This window comes from Acanthaster planci, linkage group LG06, assembly GCF_054643075.1.
Source record: "Acanthaster planci isolate LZ-2023a linkage group LG06, COTS_SCS, whole genome shotgun sequence".
Lineage (NCBI taxonomy): Eukaryota > Metazoa > Echinodermata > Asteroidea > Valvatida > Acanthasteridae > Acanthaster > Acanthaster planci.
Genome location: NC_141782.1, coordinates 19457709 through 19476012, shown reverse-complemented (window position 1 = coordinate 19476012; position 18304 = coordinate 19457709). Strand labels below are relative to the sequence as shown.

The following is an 18304-nucleotide window of genomic DNA, read 5'->3' as shown; positions in this document are numbered from 1 at the left end:
CTTCCTCAAGTATACAATGAGACAAAAGCTGCTGCCACTAGTGAACTTTCTACAAGCTTTGGTTGTCCATATCAAAGCAGTAGGCAATGTTTATAAACAAGCAAAAAAAGGGTTTATATCATAAGAAAAAAAGAATAAAAAGCCTGTCAAGCCATTGTTGTGGCTTCATCTAAACCCCCAAACTCCACAAATAAATACCTTCAGCCTCATTACCAGTGACTGAATCTACAAAGAGAATCGACATATTAGTACTAGAACAGAATAATGAATACAAGTACTCTACCCTAATAATAATTGACATAGCACATGTACTACACGTTTTTGTAGTTTTCTCTCAAGAGTACTGTTCTGGAGTGAGAAGTTTCCCGCGCGTCAACAGCAATAACAACATCCTTCTCCTCGTTGGGTTTTTATCAGTTTTAAGTTTGGATCATAGTTAGGGGTGCACTGAACTAATTCAAGCTCCATTGAAAATAGTGTAAAATCAACCAAGTTTGGAGCCCCATGGCAGGCAACTGAAGTCCCTGAGGCCTCTCAAACAAAAATCAATGTGTTGTTTGGTCCTTCAGATTTCATTTGATTTTCAATTTTTAGTAGGTTAACCAATGAATTTTTTAATTATCCGCCCAAAACAAACTCACCCCCCAAAAAGTGAATGTTGCCAAGCCCTCCCAGCGGCCATTTTTCAAATGACATCCCTCACCTTCCTGGGGCTCTTCTGACTAATTTTCAATCCCATTTTTGTCTGCTTTGCCCCCAGATGGGTGCCCCTGAATCTACAGAGATGATCCTGGGCCATACTGACACAATTCCACCATTTCCTGGCCCAAACAGACCCCTCTTTTCGAAACAATCTCTGGGGGGTACTTTTTCTGCGCCTCGGCCTGGCGGAGAATTTTCCTTGAATTGGGACACTGCACCCTTAGCTATTCTACATGTAACGTTAAGTGGTTTAAGTGACTGAACAGTCTTTTCCATAACCGCTGACATTGTCAGATGCTGACGAATAAAATAACATTAACAAATTTAAAAAGTGATGAAAAGTGATGATAGTAGTACACAAACATAAATGAAATAAAAAAAAACAGGTGCTTAACATATCTAATTCAATAACCTACATACTGTACACTGACGTTCTGGTGGCAGCTCTGGGATGGTGCTGTTCAGCATTTGATACATTTTCATCCCTTTCAATGCATGCAGCAGCACAATGGTGGGTACCTAACACGTACGCGAGAAATAAGAACTGGTGATTAAAATACGGGGAATGTTTTTGTAATAGCGCCCTCAAGATTTTGACGCGTGCACGTACCGTACGACGCGTCGTCGACCGGCCGTACACGGTTTCGGGTTTCTCTGTTTTTTGTTTTTCAGAAACAAATTTATTTCACGTCACCAGCATGGCTGGTGAAGGAGTCTCTTTCAGGTCATTTGTCTCTGAGACAGAACTTGAAGACAAGCGAAGACAAAGGCAAGAAGAATGGGAAAAAGTTCGCACCGCCGACCAGCCACTTGGTAAACAGTTGCCAATGATAATACGATCATGACGATTTTATGGTAGTACGTGCATTTCCGACATTAATTTGCGTGCCTCGATGCAGAACTTCAAGTCGGGGGGATATTCAACCATGAACATTGGGAACCAAAAGTAATGTATGAGTCGGACTATGACTGTATGTCGGCAAAATTCACAATTTGTCGCTGGAACTTATTTTCAGTCAGCAGTCCATATTATATGGTCCACTTGCATGACTTGTCAGTTTAACATTATTTTTTGTTCGATTTTTTCTTGGGAGAGGCATTGTTTGCTTGTGTCTTTTATTTAAAACCAAACTGTGATGGACATGATGGAGATATGGGTACGGTGTCGACTGGCCCAACTGTAGCACACATGTCCAGTGTACATGTGTCCAGCATGTGCCAAAGTCATATTGTTTACACCACAGTGTCATGTCATAGATGAAGTGCCATATTTTAGATGAATTGTGTCAAATGTAAGTTAGATGCATAAACTTGGACAAGGTTGACAAAATTTCTATAGATATTTGTCAACAATAGTTGGGGCAGCCCAGCTGCCGCAGGACTGTCCCGGCTATAGTTGGGACAGATGCTATAGTTGGGGCGTAACAATCCCAAGCCAGGAAGAGTTCCATATATGGATGCCAGTAATTCTTGCCTACAGTGACTTAATAGCCATCAGAAAGATTGTAGGTCAACTCGCCCCCTGGCCGACTCGCCCCTTACCAACTCGCCCCCCGACCGACTCGCCTCCTAGCCGACTCGCCCCTTACCAACTTGCCCCCTAGCCAACTCGCCCCCTTACCGACTCGCCCCCTGACCGACTTGCCTCCTGACCGACTCGCCCCCTAAGTTTGCCAAGCACGTATGGCCGGCCCATTCACCATTTTAAAAAAATACAATCAGTCAGAGATGGAATCGGTTATTGCTGCCCTTAAAAATAGGTTCTGGGGTTTGGAGCTGGCACTCAAAGTTGAGTTTGTTTAAAGCTTGGTGGATATTCCCTTGGTGTGAAATTGGGGGTAACAATATCTTTTTTTATATTGGTAAAACTAATTCAGTATTATCGTGTGTATGGGCCATGGCGCAGCATTTCCAGTGTATTGTCTATGGGATTTCGTGCGCCATAACACCAACACCCTACCATATTAATTAACTTTGCAAACTATTTCAGATAAAAAATGGTACATATTAGGCATAATGCCCGGCGACGCAAAACTACGGAAGTGTTAAGGAGACATGATTTCTGACAAAGGGTGTAACGGTCGCTACACACTTTCAGGTTCCGATAACTTCACAGGACGGATGCATTTATTAGTTCACTATTAACACTAAATACTGATTTATTCGGCGAGTACAGTCATCAAGGATCACATTGTTGATCGCCATATTGAATTATATCCCAGCATGCACTGTCGGTGTCATGACGTTAGGGAAAAACAGTCATGTCATCTGGTGCCCGTTACTTGTAAACAAATTAAGAGCACTCTCAGAGATATTCAATTCCAAAAAAAGGAATAAAAATTTCGCAAATACAAAAAATTAATAATGGGGCGTTAAAAATTGACATTAGTGTACAATGTACCACTATGACTTTATACATCACACAAAAAGCGTATATCCAAGAGCCTAAATCAATTTTTGCAGTATATGTGAGGTCCCAGTCGAGAGAATTAGCAAAAGAACACTATAACTAACTAACTGGATATCGGGTCACTTCAAGAAGATACAGTCACATACCCAAATATTAATGGGATGGAGGGTTCGAAATTGTTGATCCTGAGGGTATGTTGGATGTGCAAATAACCTAATCAGACAGTGGACGTAGGAAGCGTTTGAATAAATAAGTGATTAGTGGTGATGTCCAAATATCCATCACCGTCCGTGAGTCGTTCGTGTCGCGTCGTTGGTTAGAACCATTGTTTTTTTTGTTTTTTTTTAATACATTGGGCCGGCCATATTTGTTTGATGTTCCGAGGGGGCGAGTCGGCCAGGGGGCGAGTCGGTCAGGGGGCGAGTCAGTCAGGGGGCGAGTCGGCCAGGAGGCGAGTCGGTCAGGGGGCAAGTTTACGAGGGGGCGAGTTGGAAAGGGGCGAGTCGGTCAGGGGGCGAGTTGACCTGACACCATCAGAAAGCAAAAACATGTCCAGAAAAGTTCAATTTAGCAGGGTAAATACCAAGTCGTTTACTAAGAAAACACTTAAATTTTTCAGACCAGTCTCATAATCATAGGGTTTGTGCACAGGGTGTCAAGTGGCATCCGTATATAGAACTCTTTCCTCCCAAGCCTTCTGGGTCCCAGGTCAACTCGGTCCCAAGTCAACTTGATGCCAAATTAACTTGCTTTATAATGGACACACGTTGACATAACTTTGCATAAAAGAAATGAAACCACCGTAAACCTTTACTTTCCATAACTTCCAGAGTTTCAGATGAATGCTGGTCAACTCGTACGCACCAACTCATTCACTGACCCACTTGTATGCGTGCCAACTCATACGTTGACCAACTTGTGCGCCAACTTGTGCATGCACAATTTAGTTCATACAAGGGCAATTATGTACATGTACAAGGAATAAAATTGGACTTTCTGCAAATGTACAAAAAAATAGAGACTCAAAGCTTTTTAGATGCTCAAGATACATGTATATGAAGTGACAGTTTCATAGAAAAATGTAGGTTTTCTTTCCAAGCAACCTGGATGAACGAAAAAAAATGGAACTGGGATTTTGAAATTTTTTTTCAAATCTTTTTCTTGCGATTTTTTGAATAAATAAGAATAAATTTGCTTGGCCAGTCTTGAAGTAACGTTTAAGACCAGCTCAGATGAATGAAGTCGCATCCATTCTCCTGAGCCCGGTCTTAAATGCACATTTAAGACCAACAAAGCACATATATATTCCCATATTTATATGGCATTATTTATGTGCATTTTAGAGACTGAGTTGACTTTGGATCAAGTTGGCTTTTAACCAAGTTCACCAGGGACTGAGTTAACTCACACCAAGTTGGTTTCAAACTGGGTTGACTTGCATTGTGATGGATGGCATATTAAACTGTTCCAACAGTAATTAATCACATTTGTAATCACCGCTCCACTATTGGTAATTTTACTGCCCTGAATTTTCTAACGGTTGAAAGAATTCGGGACTGTTGGGTTAAAAATAATCAGTTATTTTTAGACTGTAGAACATTTGTACTTGTTCGGTTTGAAATGAAAACTTGTCTCTCCTAAAACTCTTTGAGTTTTGCAGCAATCCTGTGCAGAAAATGGGTCAGGTGTTTTCCAGTTCGTAGTGCACTAAGCATTCTGGTCTTCCCAGGATGGCACTGTGTGCATTGTCCGCTGTTGTGATCTTTCTCTTTTGGTGTGACGCTTGCATCTCGGCTATCTTCTTTACCCCACATCATAATTTCCCTCAAAATTCATAAACTACACTCTTCCTACATCAGGAACAGTTTTTCAACACAGTGTCATCTTTCTGCCAATCGTGCTTGAATACGGTCAGGGGTTGTATTAGTTTCACACAGCGTGGTCCTAATGTTTGTTATCACCTACATGTGTATCGGTCTCTTGTTTATTGCTGTAGAATGCCCAGAGGAGGACAATGACCCTCGGAGTCTTTATGAGAAACTACAGGAACAGAAAGAAAAGAAACAGGCTGACTATGAAGAACAGTTCCAATTCAGTGAGTGCTATCCGGTCTGTGCAATGTTTACAATGATTTTTCCCCATCATCAACTTAACCCTAACCATTCCCTATCGGCCAAACTCCAACACCAGGGCCTGTTGGAATCTGTTAGGATGAGTACTGTACCAGTATGCTGACCGTGTTTAGTGTGAGATTTAGGCATACCAGAAATAAAGGGAGTGCAACCGTTCATGTGCACTGTTTGTGTGGAGATTTGCAAGGATGAGGAAGGTTCCTTGTAAATCACTTAAGGAAGTTAGGGTCAAGGGAGAGTCTGGTTGGTGCAATGGTACTTTCCTAACTGTCTGATTTAGCTACCTGACTTTGAGTTCCATCTGGGTGGACCTGAGGGTTTGGTTATCAGTTGCCCCCCGATTCTGTGTACTTTTCATAGCATGTGATTTGTGGGGTTTAATATGATCTTTATTGCCGATGGCTTTCTCTCTTCAGGTTTGTAATAAGCTTTTGACCTCTCCCCTCATTTGAAAAAAACCCTTTTCTCAGTAATGCAAGTATGGAGTTAGTGCATAAATGAATGAACAATGCTGTGTACTCCATGCTTTCTGAAAGCCCGCAAAACAACTTTCCATTCTTTGAAAAGCTTAACCACTACCAGCCGGGGACTCCGGGATCGGAGTCGTATGGTTTATATGTGTGGCCGGGGTCTCGGAACTTGGACAAAGGAAACAGGGCCCTGTAACAAAAGACCGTACTCCGAACAAAAGACCAGGCTGCTGGGCATGACCGGCATTTTTCACTCTCAAAAGTGGTGATAATCCAGCGTTATTTTGAAACTGTATACCACGGTTTGGGGTATTTAGAGCAAGCGGATTACCACCGGGGACAAAAGCTCTACACCACTGCAGCGATGAGCCACACAGCACCGCTGCATGCTAATCTGGCCCCTATTGAAAAGAGGTCAGCAGTGCACTGAGCCAGGTTCGTGAACAAAAGACAGCTGTATAACACCGCACAATCTGGGCTCTGTTTACAAGGCTGCAGGCCTGGCTGAAATATTCGGGCGTCAATGAAGGTCACCTGTCAACTTAGAGTAGTGCCTGAAGATTACTCCGTGCGGCTATAAACGACTGTTAAATGGAATGATGAATTGTTGAAGGATTTTGAAAACGGAAAAAATGATAGTCATGCCGGCCCAGCATCCTCAACGTTGAAAAATGCCCCGGTCCGAAGTGGTTAATACATCAGTTGTATGTTTGTCACACAGAAAACATGGTCAGAGGTATTGACGAAGACGAGAGCAAATTCTTAGACCAGGTTGCCGACCGGCAGATGGAGTTGCAGACCAAACGATTGAGGGAGGAGAAAAACTTGCTGGAGGAGATGAAAGAATACACAATATCCTTGAATACCATCTGCGTGGCTGCTCTGCCATTGCCTAAACTCCATGGCCTTACAGAACCTGGCAGCTGTGAGGTTGTGTGAGGTGCATGTGTGCCGTCCAGAATTGTACCCACAGTCAATGGATTTTATTACCCTTTCTCTGCTACTTCCTCCAACTGACTCAGTATTTGCTCGTTTGCTAGTGGCCTGTGTATCGACAGAAGATAGGGCTGTCCACTATGAGCCTACTGCAGGGCCTACCCAAATCCATCACCTGGTTTTTGAATAATTTTTTTTCTACGGATAGGGACCTTTCAGGCAAGCTACATTTCCTTTACACATGTCTTGATGTAGAAAGCAAAGAAAGGATTGTCAGTTTACTGTGTTGGATGTCTGAACTTGAGTTCACTTTTTTTTCAGTTTGCATCATATTAAGAGGAAATAGAAACATGGTTGAAATATTTGAAGTACTTTTCAGTGATTTCATTGTTTTACCGTTGTGTATTTATTGGTGCCTGAAATTATTTCTTAACGTCACGAGTCTACGAAAGAGTGGTACCTGCAAGTGAACCGAAGGTAAAGCTGATGGACAGACCGCTGCCAACAGAAAAGACAACGGTGGCCAAAGTGGGCGGAGCGTCGTCGAGTAAGAGAACACAAGCCTCCCTCCTCGCTGGTGTTGTCAAGAGGAAGAGGTCAGAGTTCATTGTTGAAGTAAAAGTAACATGAGTTTGGTAGTCTAATGGCTGGTTCCAATATGGCGTGAAAGTGTACACAGACTCAAAATTGTTGCACGATTGTGGGATCCAATGTCTGTGCAGCAAATTTGCAAAAGGTGAACGCATTTCAACTTTCGGGAATTTTGTTGAAAGTGTATTGTCATGTCCATTTGTGCCCCTTTGCATTTGTGGACATTATGATCCAGCCGTTATGTGTCCTCCAACAAACTAACCGAGAAATGACATAACTTTACTTCTTGGTATTTTTGATCTTCGTGTGTTACAGAAGTGACTCAGATGACAGAAACGGAGAGAAAAAAGTCAAGAGTTCATCATTGTTGGCAGCATCGTCTGAGCGCGCAACGTCAACATCACAGAATGGGCCCGATACCATACAGAGCACTGCCAGTGACCCACAGACAGCCAGTAGTACTCACGCAATGGTCAGCGAAACTGCTGAGCGGCCACTGGTGGACGCAGGGGACAAAGCCCAAGTGGTCAGCATCCTCCCCGGACTCGGTTTCTATAGCAACAGCAGTGACTCAGACACTTCGAGCAGTGACTCGGAGGTGGATTTACTCAATTCCGTGGTCCACAGGAGACCCAAAAAGAAAGGCAATACAACATGAACCCCAGAGCAAAATTGTTGGTGATACTAGATTTTGTGTATGCAAAAGCTTAGCTGCTATCTTTGAAAGCCTTTTTTCACATGTAGTTGATGCGTTTGCCGTTGACTAGGCAGAGATAACCATTACTCTGTGGGGCGTTTTGTCAAGAAACTTCTTCATTCTCCAATACCAACTACTCGGCAGCAACCAACGGCCACACTCTCTGTACCTGAACTTTCATCAAGCATCAAGCCACATGTAAGTAAATAGTGGCTAAGCTCTAGTCCAAGCCAAGTTCTGCAGGTCCCAATTTCATGGAAGCGTTGAGCAGAAAATATCTCTTATCAAATCTCTAAAACCAGCCCCTCACCGTAAACTTTGCAAGACGCTTTGGCTGGTGACCTTTTTCTGCTAAGCATGTATTTTCTTTGATTATGAGGTCTTGAAATTAGCCTCTGTTAGATTTTGAAGGATCTGGGAGGGATAAAGTTCGATCAGATACCTAATGATGCTGGGCAAGGATGCTTAGAAATGGGAGTAATAGTGTCAATTTGCTGGATAATATATGAATTAAAAGGACCGACAGCAGACTGAAAATGTACTTTATTTCAGCTCTCTTTGTATACTAAAGTGGTAAGAGGTGATATTACATCAGATGGGTTCAGGATAAATACTTGCAGCTTTTCCACCGTCTGTTTCTTAGGTGTGCACTAGATTTTCAGTTTCAAACTCTCCAAAGCAAGCTGCATATGCAATGCATAAGCCGTGCCTAAATCATGCGGCTATGGCTAGCCTGAATACGAACCACAGGAAATGCACTCGGCCACTAGCCGATAGTTTCCATACTGTAGCAAAGTATTGAGCTTGGACACAGCCAACTACGTGACGCCCCACAGCACAAACACATGAAAAAGGAAGCAATAGAATGAATTGAAACTTATTTTATTGGAAGTAGCAATAGTCTTACCAAAAACAATGAGGTTTGGTACAGATTGCTATTTCCCATTGATGAGCAGTGTGTGAAAATATTGGTGAAAAGTACAAAAGTTATTGACTCCACAATATTGTATTTACCAGTAATGGTTTATACAATTCACTCCTTGAAGCCAAATTCTGCTAAGAAATGTTTCTGGTGGGTAATTCATTTCGGCAGGTTTGTTGTAAGGACTATTTTATGACTACATTAGGGAAGGCAGCTACAAAAGACATTTGAACAGGACACACATATTTTATGCGATAAATTATTGACATAATTGTTGATTTTTATTAAATTTGTCGTTGGCATTACACGATCTACTTTCAAGTGGTATTGATTTTAAAATGCATCTTTCGTGACTTTCCATCCCTAAATATTAACAGAATACATGTGAACTATTGAAAGCATAAATTTCAGTCACATTCAAAATTTCAAATGTTGCCACGCATGTTTCAATGAAATAAATACAGCACAGAACCTATCAATCAAAAATCAATCACACTGACCAAGAGACTGGATCACTGCATTTTGCGTTTAATTGATTCTGTAAGAATGTGTGAGATATAAATTTGTAAGATGATACATAAGCCATACAAATAAGTAGAAATATTACAAAAAAGTGTTTTGTAAAAATCTGTTTGCATTACCAACTGGATTTGGAATATTGGCAAATAAATATATAAGATGATTACTTTTGACATTTTCTGCATTGATTGAGTAGCATGAGTCTGACGACAACTTCTGACTGGAAATTATTGCAAATATTTCAAAGAACTGGAATCTCACTTTTCTCAAAACTTTCTCACTTTATATCAACTTTTTTGATTTGGTAAAACATCTTTTAATATGTACAAAAATGAAACATGCATTCGAATATTATGCCAAATTCTATTTTAGGAAATATTCCAAACTACATTTATTTTGCCTATGTGCTTATGAACATGCCAGGTAACATCATTGTGGAATTTCAAATCACAGTTTACACATGGTAAATACTGTAAACATGAAGATGTATACGTGACGGCATATTTGTCCAATCTTACCTGCATGCACACTAATCTCACAGCAAAGACACTTCTATGTCATGATGAAGTTACAAATCAAAAATTTGGTCCAACTTTTCTGTGCGTCATCACCAAGTGTTGTGTGCCCCTCCCCCCCAAAAAATCTTGTAAATACCATTTTCAGTTGGTAACTTTGGTTTCTGAATACTGTTTCAGTACTTCAGAAGATCTGAATAACAACTTTTGAGAACAAGAAGAAATACAGACAATAACAGATTTGGAACCTGCATTCCTTGGGAGTGCTACAAGTTCACAAATGTACAGCTGCGGTATGCAGTGATGTACACGTTGTTGAGACCCATCCAAAGACCGTTCACGAGACCAGCCATAAGTTACAGGGTGAGCAATGACTGGAAATGCTTTTGTTGGAATTCATTCGAACGGCTCGTGACTGGAATGTGTATTCCAGCCATGTCATTATGATTTACATCCTAAAATAATGATGATGTCATACTTTTCATAATCTCTTTCCTACAGGGCCTTGATGGATAGCGTCTCACTTCCCTGCCATAGGAAACTACACGTTAACAAATTGTGATGTCATGTTGAAGGTCTATTCTGATTGGAGGTCTTGTACAGTCATTTGCAAAAGTTTAATACCACCTGGAATTTTATTGGTATTTCTGTCACTGGGCCTGCATTACATTGTCTCTTTGAATGATTTCATTGGTGCATTTACAGTGGTGCATAACATCAGTGTAGTTATATACAAGGCAGGTCTTGTATGACATTTTGTCTCTAAGGCATCATGGGTAAAAAAAAAAGCCAGTCTGAGTAATCAGACTTAAAGGAGGGCACACTAAATATTAGACTGTTAACATTTCAAATCAGAGAAATACAGTCAAATAGCTGTTTGACCAAGATACTAAAGTTACACACTGAAAATAATCGTAAGTTGCCATGATTGATTGGTTTTTGTATGGGTGGTCCTAAACTTTTGCAAATGACTGGTCTTGGGATGATCTTACAGAGGTCTCAACTACACCATTGATAATATGTATGTTTTCCTTGTGAAAGTCAGAATGTTACTTCCTTGTATCCACGGGTCTATGAACAAGGAGGTCCACAGGATGTAGACAGGGACAGCCTTCTACACTGGCAAACGTTGAAGAGAATTTTTAAAGGAATGTTTGCATTGCAAAATAAAGAGTAACGTTCACTGAAAATACAATGAAAAATTCCTTGTTAAAAGAATGTTTACCTATCAAGCAAACTTGATTTTCCCCTCTGGTTTCTGTTAGATATGTGACAGTGAAATACACACACCTGGGTGTAAAGGTAAGCCGTAAACAAGCACACGGCATGAATACAAACTGATTTGTATCTATTAAAATACCTACAAGCTCACACCATTTTTGGGTAGATGCAGAAATGGTGTTTGACTTTCAGTCAAGTATCTCTTTAAATCGGGGGGGGGGGGCATTAATCGGCAAAGCTTTTTCTGGCGACCTAGGGTGGATTCAGGAACGTTGGGCGAAGGTGAAAGCAAGAACTTTGATGACAGGAATCACTCCAACTAGGACAAATTACAATTATAACTGAATCATGCTGAACAAGAACAAAACTTTCCAACCAAACTGACGTTGAAAACAGAAACATAGCCCACTTCCAATGTGGATAAACTTTACTTCTTTTTCGATGGAATTCTGCCAATATATACTGTATTGGTCCTTTACTGGCAGTGGCAGAAAGATTCAATTCAAGTAGTTCATTTGCATTTTTCAAACACAAATATAGTCATAAAAAACATTAAATTTCATGAAAATGGTTCTATCATAAAGTCTCTCCAATTTCATTTTTAGATGACAGCTTTTGACACAATAAATACAACCGAGCACAGTATGGCATTGATATGTAAGGCGTTTACAAATTCTCAGAATATATATTGATTGAAATGCAAGGTGATTTATGTAAATTTTCACAAGATTCCAGCACTTACAGTACTAAAAGTTCTGCTGTTTTGTAAATCTGGCACAGTTCCTTTCCTTCCAACCCCAAACTTGCAGAAATGGATGCCCCAAAGTATCTGTTTGGGAACAATTCCACACTGGACCATCACAATCTTTGAACGTCGTACATACCGGGTATAAAAAGGGGTGCCTTGTCATTTTTGGGGGATTAGTGAGGAAAAAGGGGATTCAGTGCCTAGGAGAAAAATTTTGAAAAGAAGGGTAAACTTGTGGGTGTTCATGACGCTCGTGAACTTGTCCAATATGGACTTCTTTCCATCTGCTCTTTTGTTAGCATTAAGCTGAAAAAAAAAGACTCGTTTCTCAGCGGTGACATTCAAACTGGTGCAGTGGCTTACATTCCGTCCCTCCTTCCCCCGTTTAAGGAGGGGGTAGTCAGGTGGTAACTATGCATTTGAGAAAGAAGACTGTTCTCCCGCAAGCATGGACGTTTTGCCAAAGCTGTGGAAGCTGCCAGGAACGGAACAAATCAAGCAGGTGCCCATTCTACTATTCTGTAAGACTCACTGCAGTGCAAACTTTGAATCAATCCCACTTTTTCCACTGCATCTGCATTAGATTGTAGGTTTTTCCAGCCAATTTCGGAAAAAAGGAAGCTTTCGTTTTCAGTCACGTGAGTTCATGTGCGTTTACATTTTCAGCATTGTTCCTTTTTTTTTTATTTGACCAATTACGTTCACTTTCAACTTTAAAAGGGCAAGGAATGTTGGACATTCTTATTCTCCTTTTTCTTTACAGATAATGTAAATGTACATGACCATTACAGAGACCTTACACTCTGCCCTTTCACTCTTTGGAAAGGCTCCATGAACATATTGCGGAAATACCTGAACTACTTTAAAAAATAAACCTGGGATTTGGTCTGCATGGTCTGGTACAGATTAAAATCAAGAGGTGTCACATTCCGTACTTTTCATTCATATTTTGAATGGCAGAAAGAACAAGTAGCACACATTAACAGGTGTGAAATGTGATAAATATTGTGTTCTCGTGTTGATACCTTTGTTAGAATTTCGGGGATGCAAGACATATCCAGAGCCTGGTTGAGCTCACTGGCAACAAACTTGTATGAGCTTGACACAAGTGAATCGTACTAAGGTTAGCGCCGTTTGCTCAATGCAGAGTCCTGTGAGCTGCAATCAGGTAAATTGTTACCCTAACGCTCCCAGGTAGTTTGGCTGGAAACCCCATTGAACGCAACAACAGACAATGTAATACTGTCCAAGCGAGGAACTTGCCCAACATGGCAACAACTGTGTTTGACGCCTAAGGTTTGCCAGCCATCACAGGATCCAACACAGGCATTGCTCACTGGAACTGGCTCAAGTTGTCTCGATCGCTACCAGTTTGTTCCACGCCTGTTGATTGCCCTGTACAAGGAGGCCCCATTGGCATTCCCACCTGTTGCGTTCAGCTACGCCTGGGTTTAGATGTTGACTAGCTTTGCTCCTGGAACTGTAAAAAAATTCTTTAAAATGTACCTGATGTGTAGACAACTCCGCCCTTTAGTAGGGAGGATACTACACAGCACAAAACTGAAGACAGTGACTACAAGGTACCAGCGGCAAAAAGAGCACCTGTCGTCTGACCACTAGCAACATCCACTTTTCTTGCCGGCCTGCGCCCTTCGCTTCCTGAGGTCCACAGTGTCGGTGGAGTTGTAAGGCATCACTGTCTCTGGTGGTAACTGCTCGCCTGAAAGAAAGAAAAAAATGCTGGTAAAAGTGATACTCTTTTGGCACTGTTGCGTTGAAAAATTCCCCAATCCTTCACAATTCACAATGGTATGTAATAGCGCATTTTAACTTTCAAGGGATACCAAGACTCAAGCAAGTTAAAAGTAATTGGGCTTGATTTTTTAATATCTCGCAAAATTTTCAAAACCTCATGGCATATTTTGGAGGATCCAGGAAGGTTAGGGTTTCTATTCAAGTCTCACCAAAGTCATTTATTCATGAAAATGTTTAAACCAACTTGTGTTTCCGTAAAAAAGTGTACCTGAACCAGGACACAAAGGGTCCTTAAAACCTGGAAAAATACCACTTCCTGTACAAGGAAATACGCAGAAAAGGAAGTGTCGCCTGACTCAAAATGCTCCACTTACATGTCTGAATGGAAAATGTAGTGTCCCAAGCATGCTTCCCAGCTACAACAGGCTCTGCCCAAGTGAGTATGCACATATATAGGCACAAGATTCTCAATTGGGAACATCCAGTGCTACCAGTCTCTTCCCTTCATCACATAGTCCCAACTGGAACAGGCAGGATTCACTGTGGAATGTTCCGGGTATTCCTCAAACTGAACCAGCCTCTCAATACTGCTATTTAACTTATCGGTGTTTCTCCCTATGATTGCTGACTAAAACTCAGCCCCAACCCAACACACTTTTTTCTTGGACTTTGAGACTTGGGAAGATATATACTCATGACTTGAGTAGGATAAACTTGACTTTCGACTTGACTTGTACAAAAATAAATGACATGCGACGTGACTTGTGCGAAAATAAGAACTAACAACTCACTGATTTTAATAAAGAGTTCTTTGATGTTGGCTGCTGTTTTGGCACTTGTCTCAATGAACACAGCCCCTATATCTTGGGCATAGTCCATGGCAGTTCTTGTCTCTACCTCCCGGAGGTCGCACATGTCAAACTTGTTCCCAGCTATCGCTATGACAATGTTTTCCGGGCCATGCTGCTGCAATTCCCGTATCCAGTCTCGAACTTTGGTAAAAGTCATCTGGAGCGGGAAACGAGAGGAGAGAAATCCATGAAAGGCCACAAGCACAAAAAAGGAACTGACTTCCTCAAAATTGTGTCAGAAGTCAACAGATCAAGCAGACGAAAAATTGTTTTCTGGGAAACTCTTATCAGTTCTCAAAATTGTCCTCCAAAAAGACTAAACCATCTGTTTTCATTCCAGTAACTGTAGTTGACATATTTTGAAATTTATTTTTGTTAAAAAGGACTTGTTATTTTTTAGTTGGGAGTCATTTTGGTCAAATAATTCTACATGCATATTCACTGCATTTTCACATTTTCCAGAATGTATTGCCAGTCATTTATCAGCGCAAATATCGAAACCCTGCCCTCTCTCTCTCTAAAAAAATCTTGCTGGTATTCAATTGGATCATTTCTAGTATTATAGTATCAGCAACGACTCAAAGTCAATTTCATTCCTTAATTCATCTCTCAAAACACAAGCACTCAAACATTCACGAAGTGTGATTACAAAAAGATTCATCTTTCAATGCTTTAACGGACAAAAACAAACATGGAGTTTGGAACAGGGTTTTCCCCTTTGAAACACACCTGACTGGTGATGTCATACACGACAACAGCTGCAGCAGCTCCCCTGTAATACATGGGTGCCAGACCTCGGTACTGGGGGGGGGGGAATAAAGAAGGAAATATTTCAACATACAAGTATCAGTAATGTTGGAATATACAAGAGGAAGTAACAATGCAAGTGTTGAAGGGAATGTTGGTTGTTACTCATTCTTCCCAGGTGGCATGCATATTCAACAGATAGTATTTTGAACAAAATGATACGCAGGTTATGGTTTGTAAGATTTTACCAAGTGCACCGGGTTTTCATTTGTTGAATTCATATTATATTTTGTTTTTCCGTTTCTTACCTTTTCCTGGCCGGCTGTGTCCCATATCTGAAATTTGAAAGATTTCTCTCCTGTTGTGACTGTTTTAGACATAAACGAGGCACTGTAAAAAATACAGTAAAGAAGAAAAACAAACGAACTTAAAGATGCCATGTGGAAGACTTCTGAAGTTGACAGCCATGCCAATCTTGGGGCTGACGAGTGAAACGTTTGCATTTTTTTCCAACAATGTTTAAACTATGCTTGTTTACAGCCAACTTGACATGAAGTTGTATATTCTAACCAACATGTGCAAAAGATATAGAAAGGAGCATGAACATTTCTAATGATAATAGGAAAGAATTCCATCTTTCCATGGTGACACAAATTTTGAGTGTGATTGTCACAAGATGACCCAACTTCTTTGATCTGTTCACCCAAGGCACCAGATTCCCTTAACAGGCTCCCCTTGTTGACTTAATGTTTGTGACACTACAACTGTAATGGTCCCATATGAATATCTTCCCAAAGATTGTGGTATCGACTGCTGTGTGTACATCGAATTTGAACAAGCCAGCCAACCCTAGCAAGTACTGTGGTCACAAAGGCCTGTGCTGGTGAGCATGATGCCGTGGGTTAAAAGTCTCCACATATTAAGCATTTAGGTAAATTTTACTTTGTTACAGTCTCTCTTGATGTACAAAGTGCATAGTGATTCTCAAAACCAAGATGGTTGGAGAGAATGGATTCTTAACTACAAGTTGATTCCACATTGTTTTTACACCTACCCAATCGTTGGTGGAATGGAGTCTTGGTAGGAATCACAAACAAACCTCTGCACGATGCTGGATTTCCCAACTCCAGAATCCTGAAAATGTAAAGTCAGCTGCATTAAAATATGCAATGCCATTAAGGCGAATGAATCGTTCACCGACCCGGGCCAATTTGTTGAATTTCATTCTGTCACAATCGTGTTCCAGCGAACACAACTGGGTTTGCTGTACGTGTACACTGTATTGTATACCGGTAGTGTACTCTCCACGAATGACGTGTACAAAGTTTTACCAAATCATCATTTATCCCGCGTAGACGCATCACAACCAATCAGAGTTCTGGATGTCGAGATAATAGTTTACGCTCCACGTCGTCCAGTATTGTCGAAGGGGGTTGAGTAATATAAGTTCAGTATTGTCCGGGCCACGACTATCGGTGTAAAATGCGCCTTGGGGTTTTCACAGAGGACTAAGAAAAAAGTGAGGGTGGCAGTCGAGATCGACAGGAAACAGTCAGGGAGAAAGTGAGTGAGAGAATTTTGGAACAGTTGAGGTGAAGACTGACTGCAACCAGGGGTTCGGCTGAGTTCGCAAGTTTTTTGTCATTTGATGATCACCGACTTTTATCAGCTCGGCAGAATTTTACAGTGGCGAAATTCTCCAGCCGAGGATGTACCTTCTGGATAGCAGCACCCAACCTGTCCCCACTTCAATCTAGGACAGAGTCCGATAGCCATGGCCCTTATTCCTCCACTTTCCACCCATCTACTGGGGTGAGCCAGAGACAGTAAGACATAAGGGCTCAGACCTACCACTGCCGGGGACACCGCTGCCTGAGAGAAGTTTTCCCATGACCCACCTCTGCTCGGAATCAGAAAACCTCGGGGTCAACCATATGTTTACACTGTGATTGAGTGACGTCATTGAGTGGATATGTTTGATGTTCATGTGCATATCGAGTTCCATATGCTGATACCACAGTATTAGCCATCCGAAAGCAATAAAATGTCCTTAAACATGGTAAAAAGTGAAATTTAGCAGTGAATTTTTCCGACCAGTTTTACTCACATGACTCATGGGGTTTGTGGACAGGGTGTCTAATACTGACAGTGTGCGTACTTCTGGAAACCAAAACTAAACGGTGCTTTTGGCTGGGTTTGGGTTTTCAGAAGTACCAGTGGGCATGTGCACCCAGAACTGTGGGGTCCGACGTCCGTCCCGCTCCCTCGTGGGGCAGATGTCGGACCCCACAGTTCTGGGGGTAAAACTATTAATAGTCATGATAGTGGGCATGGTGGGTGCCAATTCTTTCCAAATTATCAATATCAGAGAGACAATATACATAGGCCCAGTCAATCTTAGTGAAAATCACGATTTGGGATATGGACAAACATAACAAATTAATACAAAGCCAAAACAAAAACCAATCGGGTAAAAATAACATCCACTGCAATGTGGAAAGAGTCACACGCACCCTGATCATCATGACCAGGATGGCACGTTGCCGTATACGCGATACAGCGTCGTGTAACGATATCATGGGTGTACATGTACAGAACTTTCGTCCGATACAAAGGGCATGAGGGGGGCTACTTACCCCGAGCAAGCAGAGTTTAACTTCTCGCATAGCCATAGTTGCGACCGTTCTTGATTTTTGGTTACCTGGTGCCCATTGTAGACTTGAACCTTACTTCTAGTTCTTCTACAGAGGGAGGGAATTTTACTATCTCTACTGGTACTGCGTGGGACAAACGTGACGTGAGCAAGTTTCCGTTCGAGTTCAACAAGTACTACAACTACTGTTCGTTCGCACTGTAAATTATCTATCCGACTGTACTTCGTTTGAAGAGCTGGCTTTGTGACGTACATTTCAAGTCAAGTTTAATTAAAAGAAATAATTGTAGATTTTTAATTTTCCTTTTGAAATAGCTGTACAAAATCTGACTTTTGGAAGATTTATGTAGCAGATCATAGGGTCATCAATCTGCTTTGCATTTCAAATGGGAAACATGATAATTTAGAAAGCGGTATCATCTACACGTTGTTATA

General features: G+C 41.3%; 2 protein-coding genes across 2 annotated transcripts; one reads left to right on the top strand and one right to left on the bottom strand.

The window, feature by feature from the left end:
* The first annotated feature begins 1286 nt into the window (after window positions 1–1286).
* LOC110981311 (uncharacterized) lies at window positions 1287–8479 on the top strand. Its single transcript, XM_022238795.2, has 5 exons — window positions 1287–1515; window positions 5109–5207; window positions 6436–6566; window positions 7098–7246; window positions 7557–8479. The coding sequence occupies exons 1-5, from the start codon at window positions 1401–1403 to the stop codon at window positions 7897–7899; spliced, it is 837 nt and encodes a 278-aa protein (XP_022094487.2). The 5' UTR covers window positions 1287–1400; the 3' UTR covers window positions 7900–8479.
* Window positions 8480–9367: 888 nt separating this feature from the next.
* On the bottom strand, window positions 9368–18092 carry LOC110981339 (ras-related protein Rab-22A-like). Its single transcript, XM_022238848.2, has 6 exons — window positions 17853–18092; window positions 16271–16350; window positions 15525–15606; window positions 15199–15270; window positions 14410–14626; window positions 9368–13583 (listed from the first exon to the last, which is right to left on the bottom strand). Exons 1-6 carry the CDS (start codon window positions 17886–17888, stop codon window positions 13480–13482), a joined length of 591 nt encoding a protein of 196 aa, XP_022094540.1. The 5' UTR covers window positions 17889–18092; the 3' UTR covers window positions 9368–13479.
* Window positions 18093–18304: the final 212 nt, after the last annotated feature.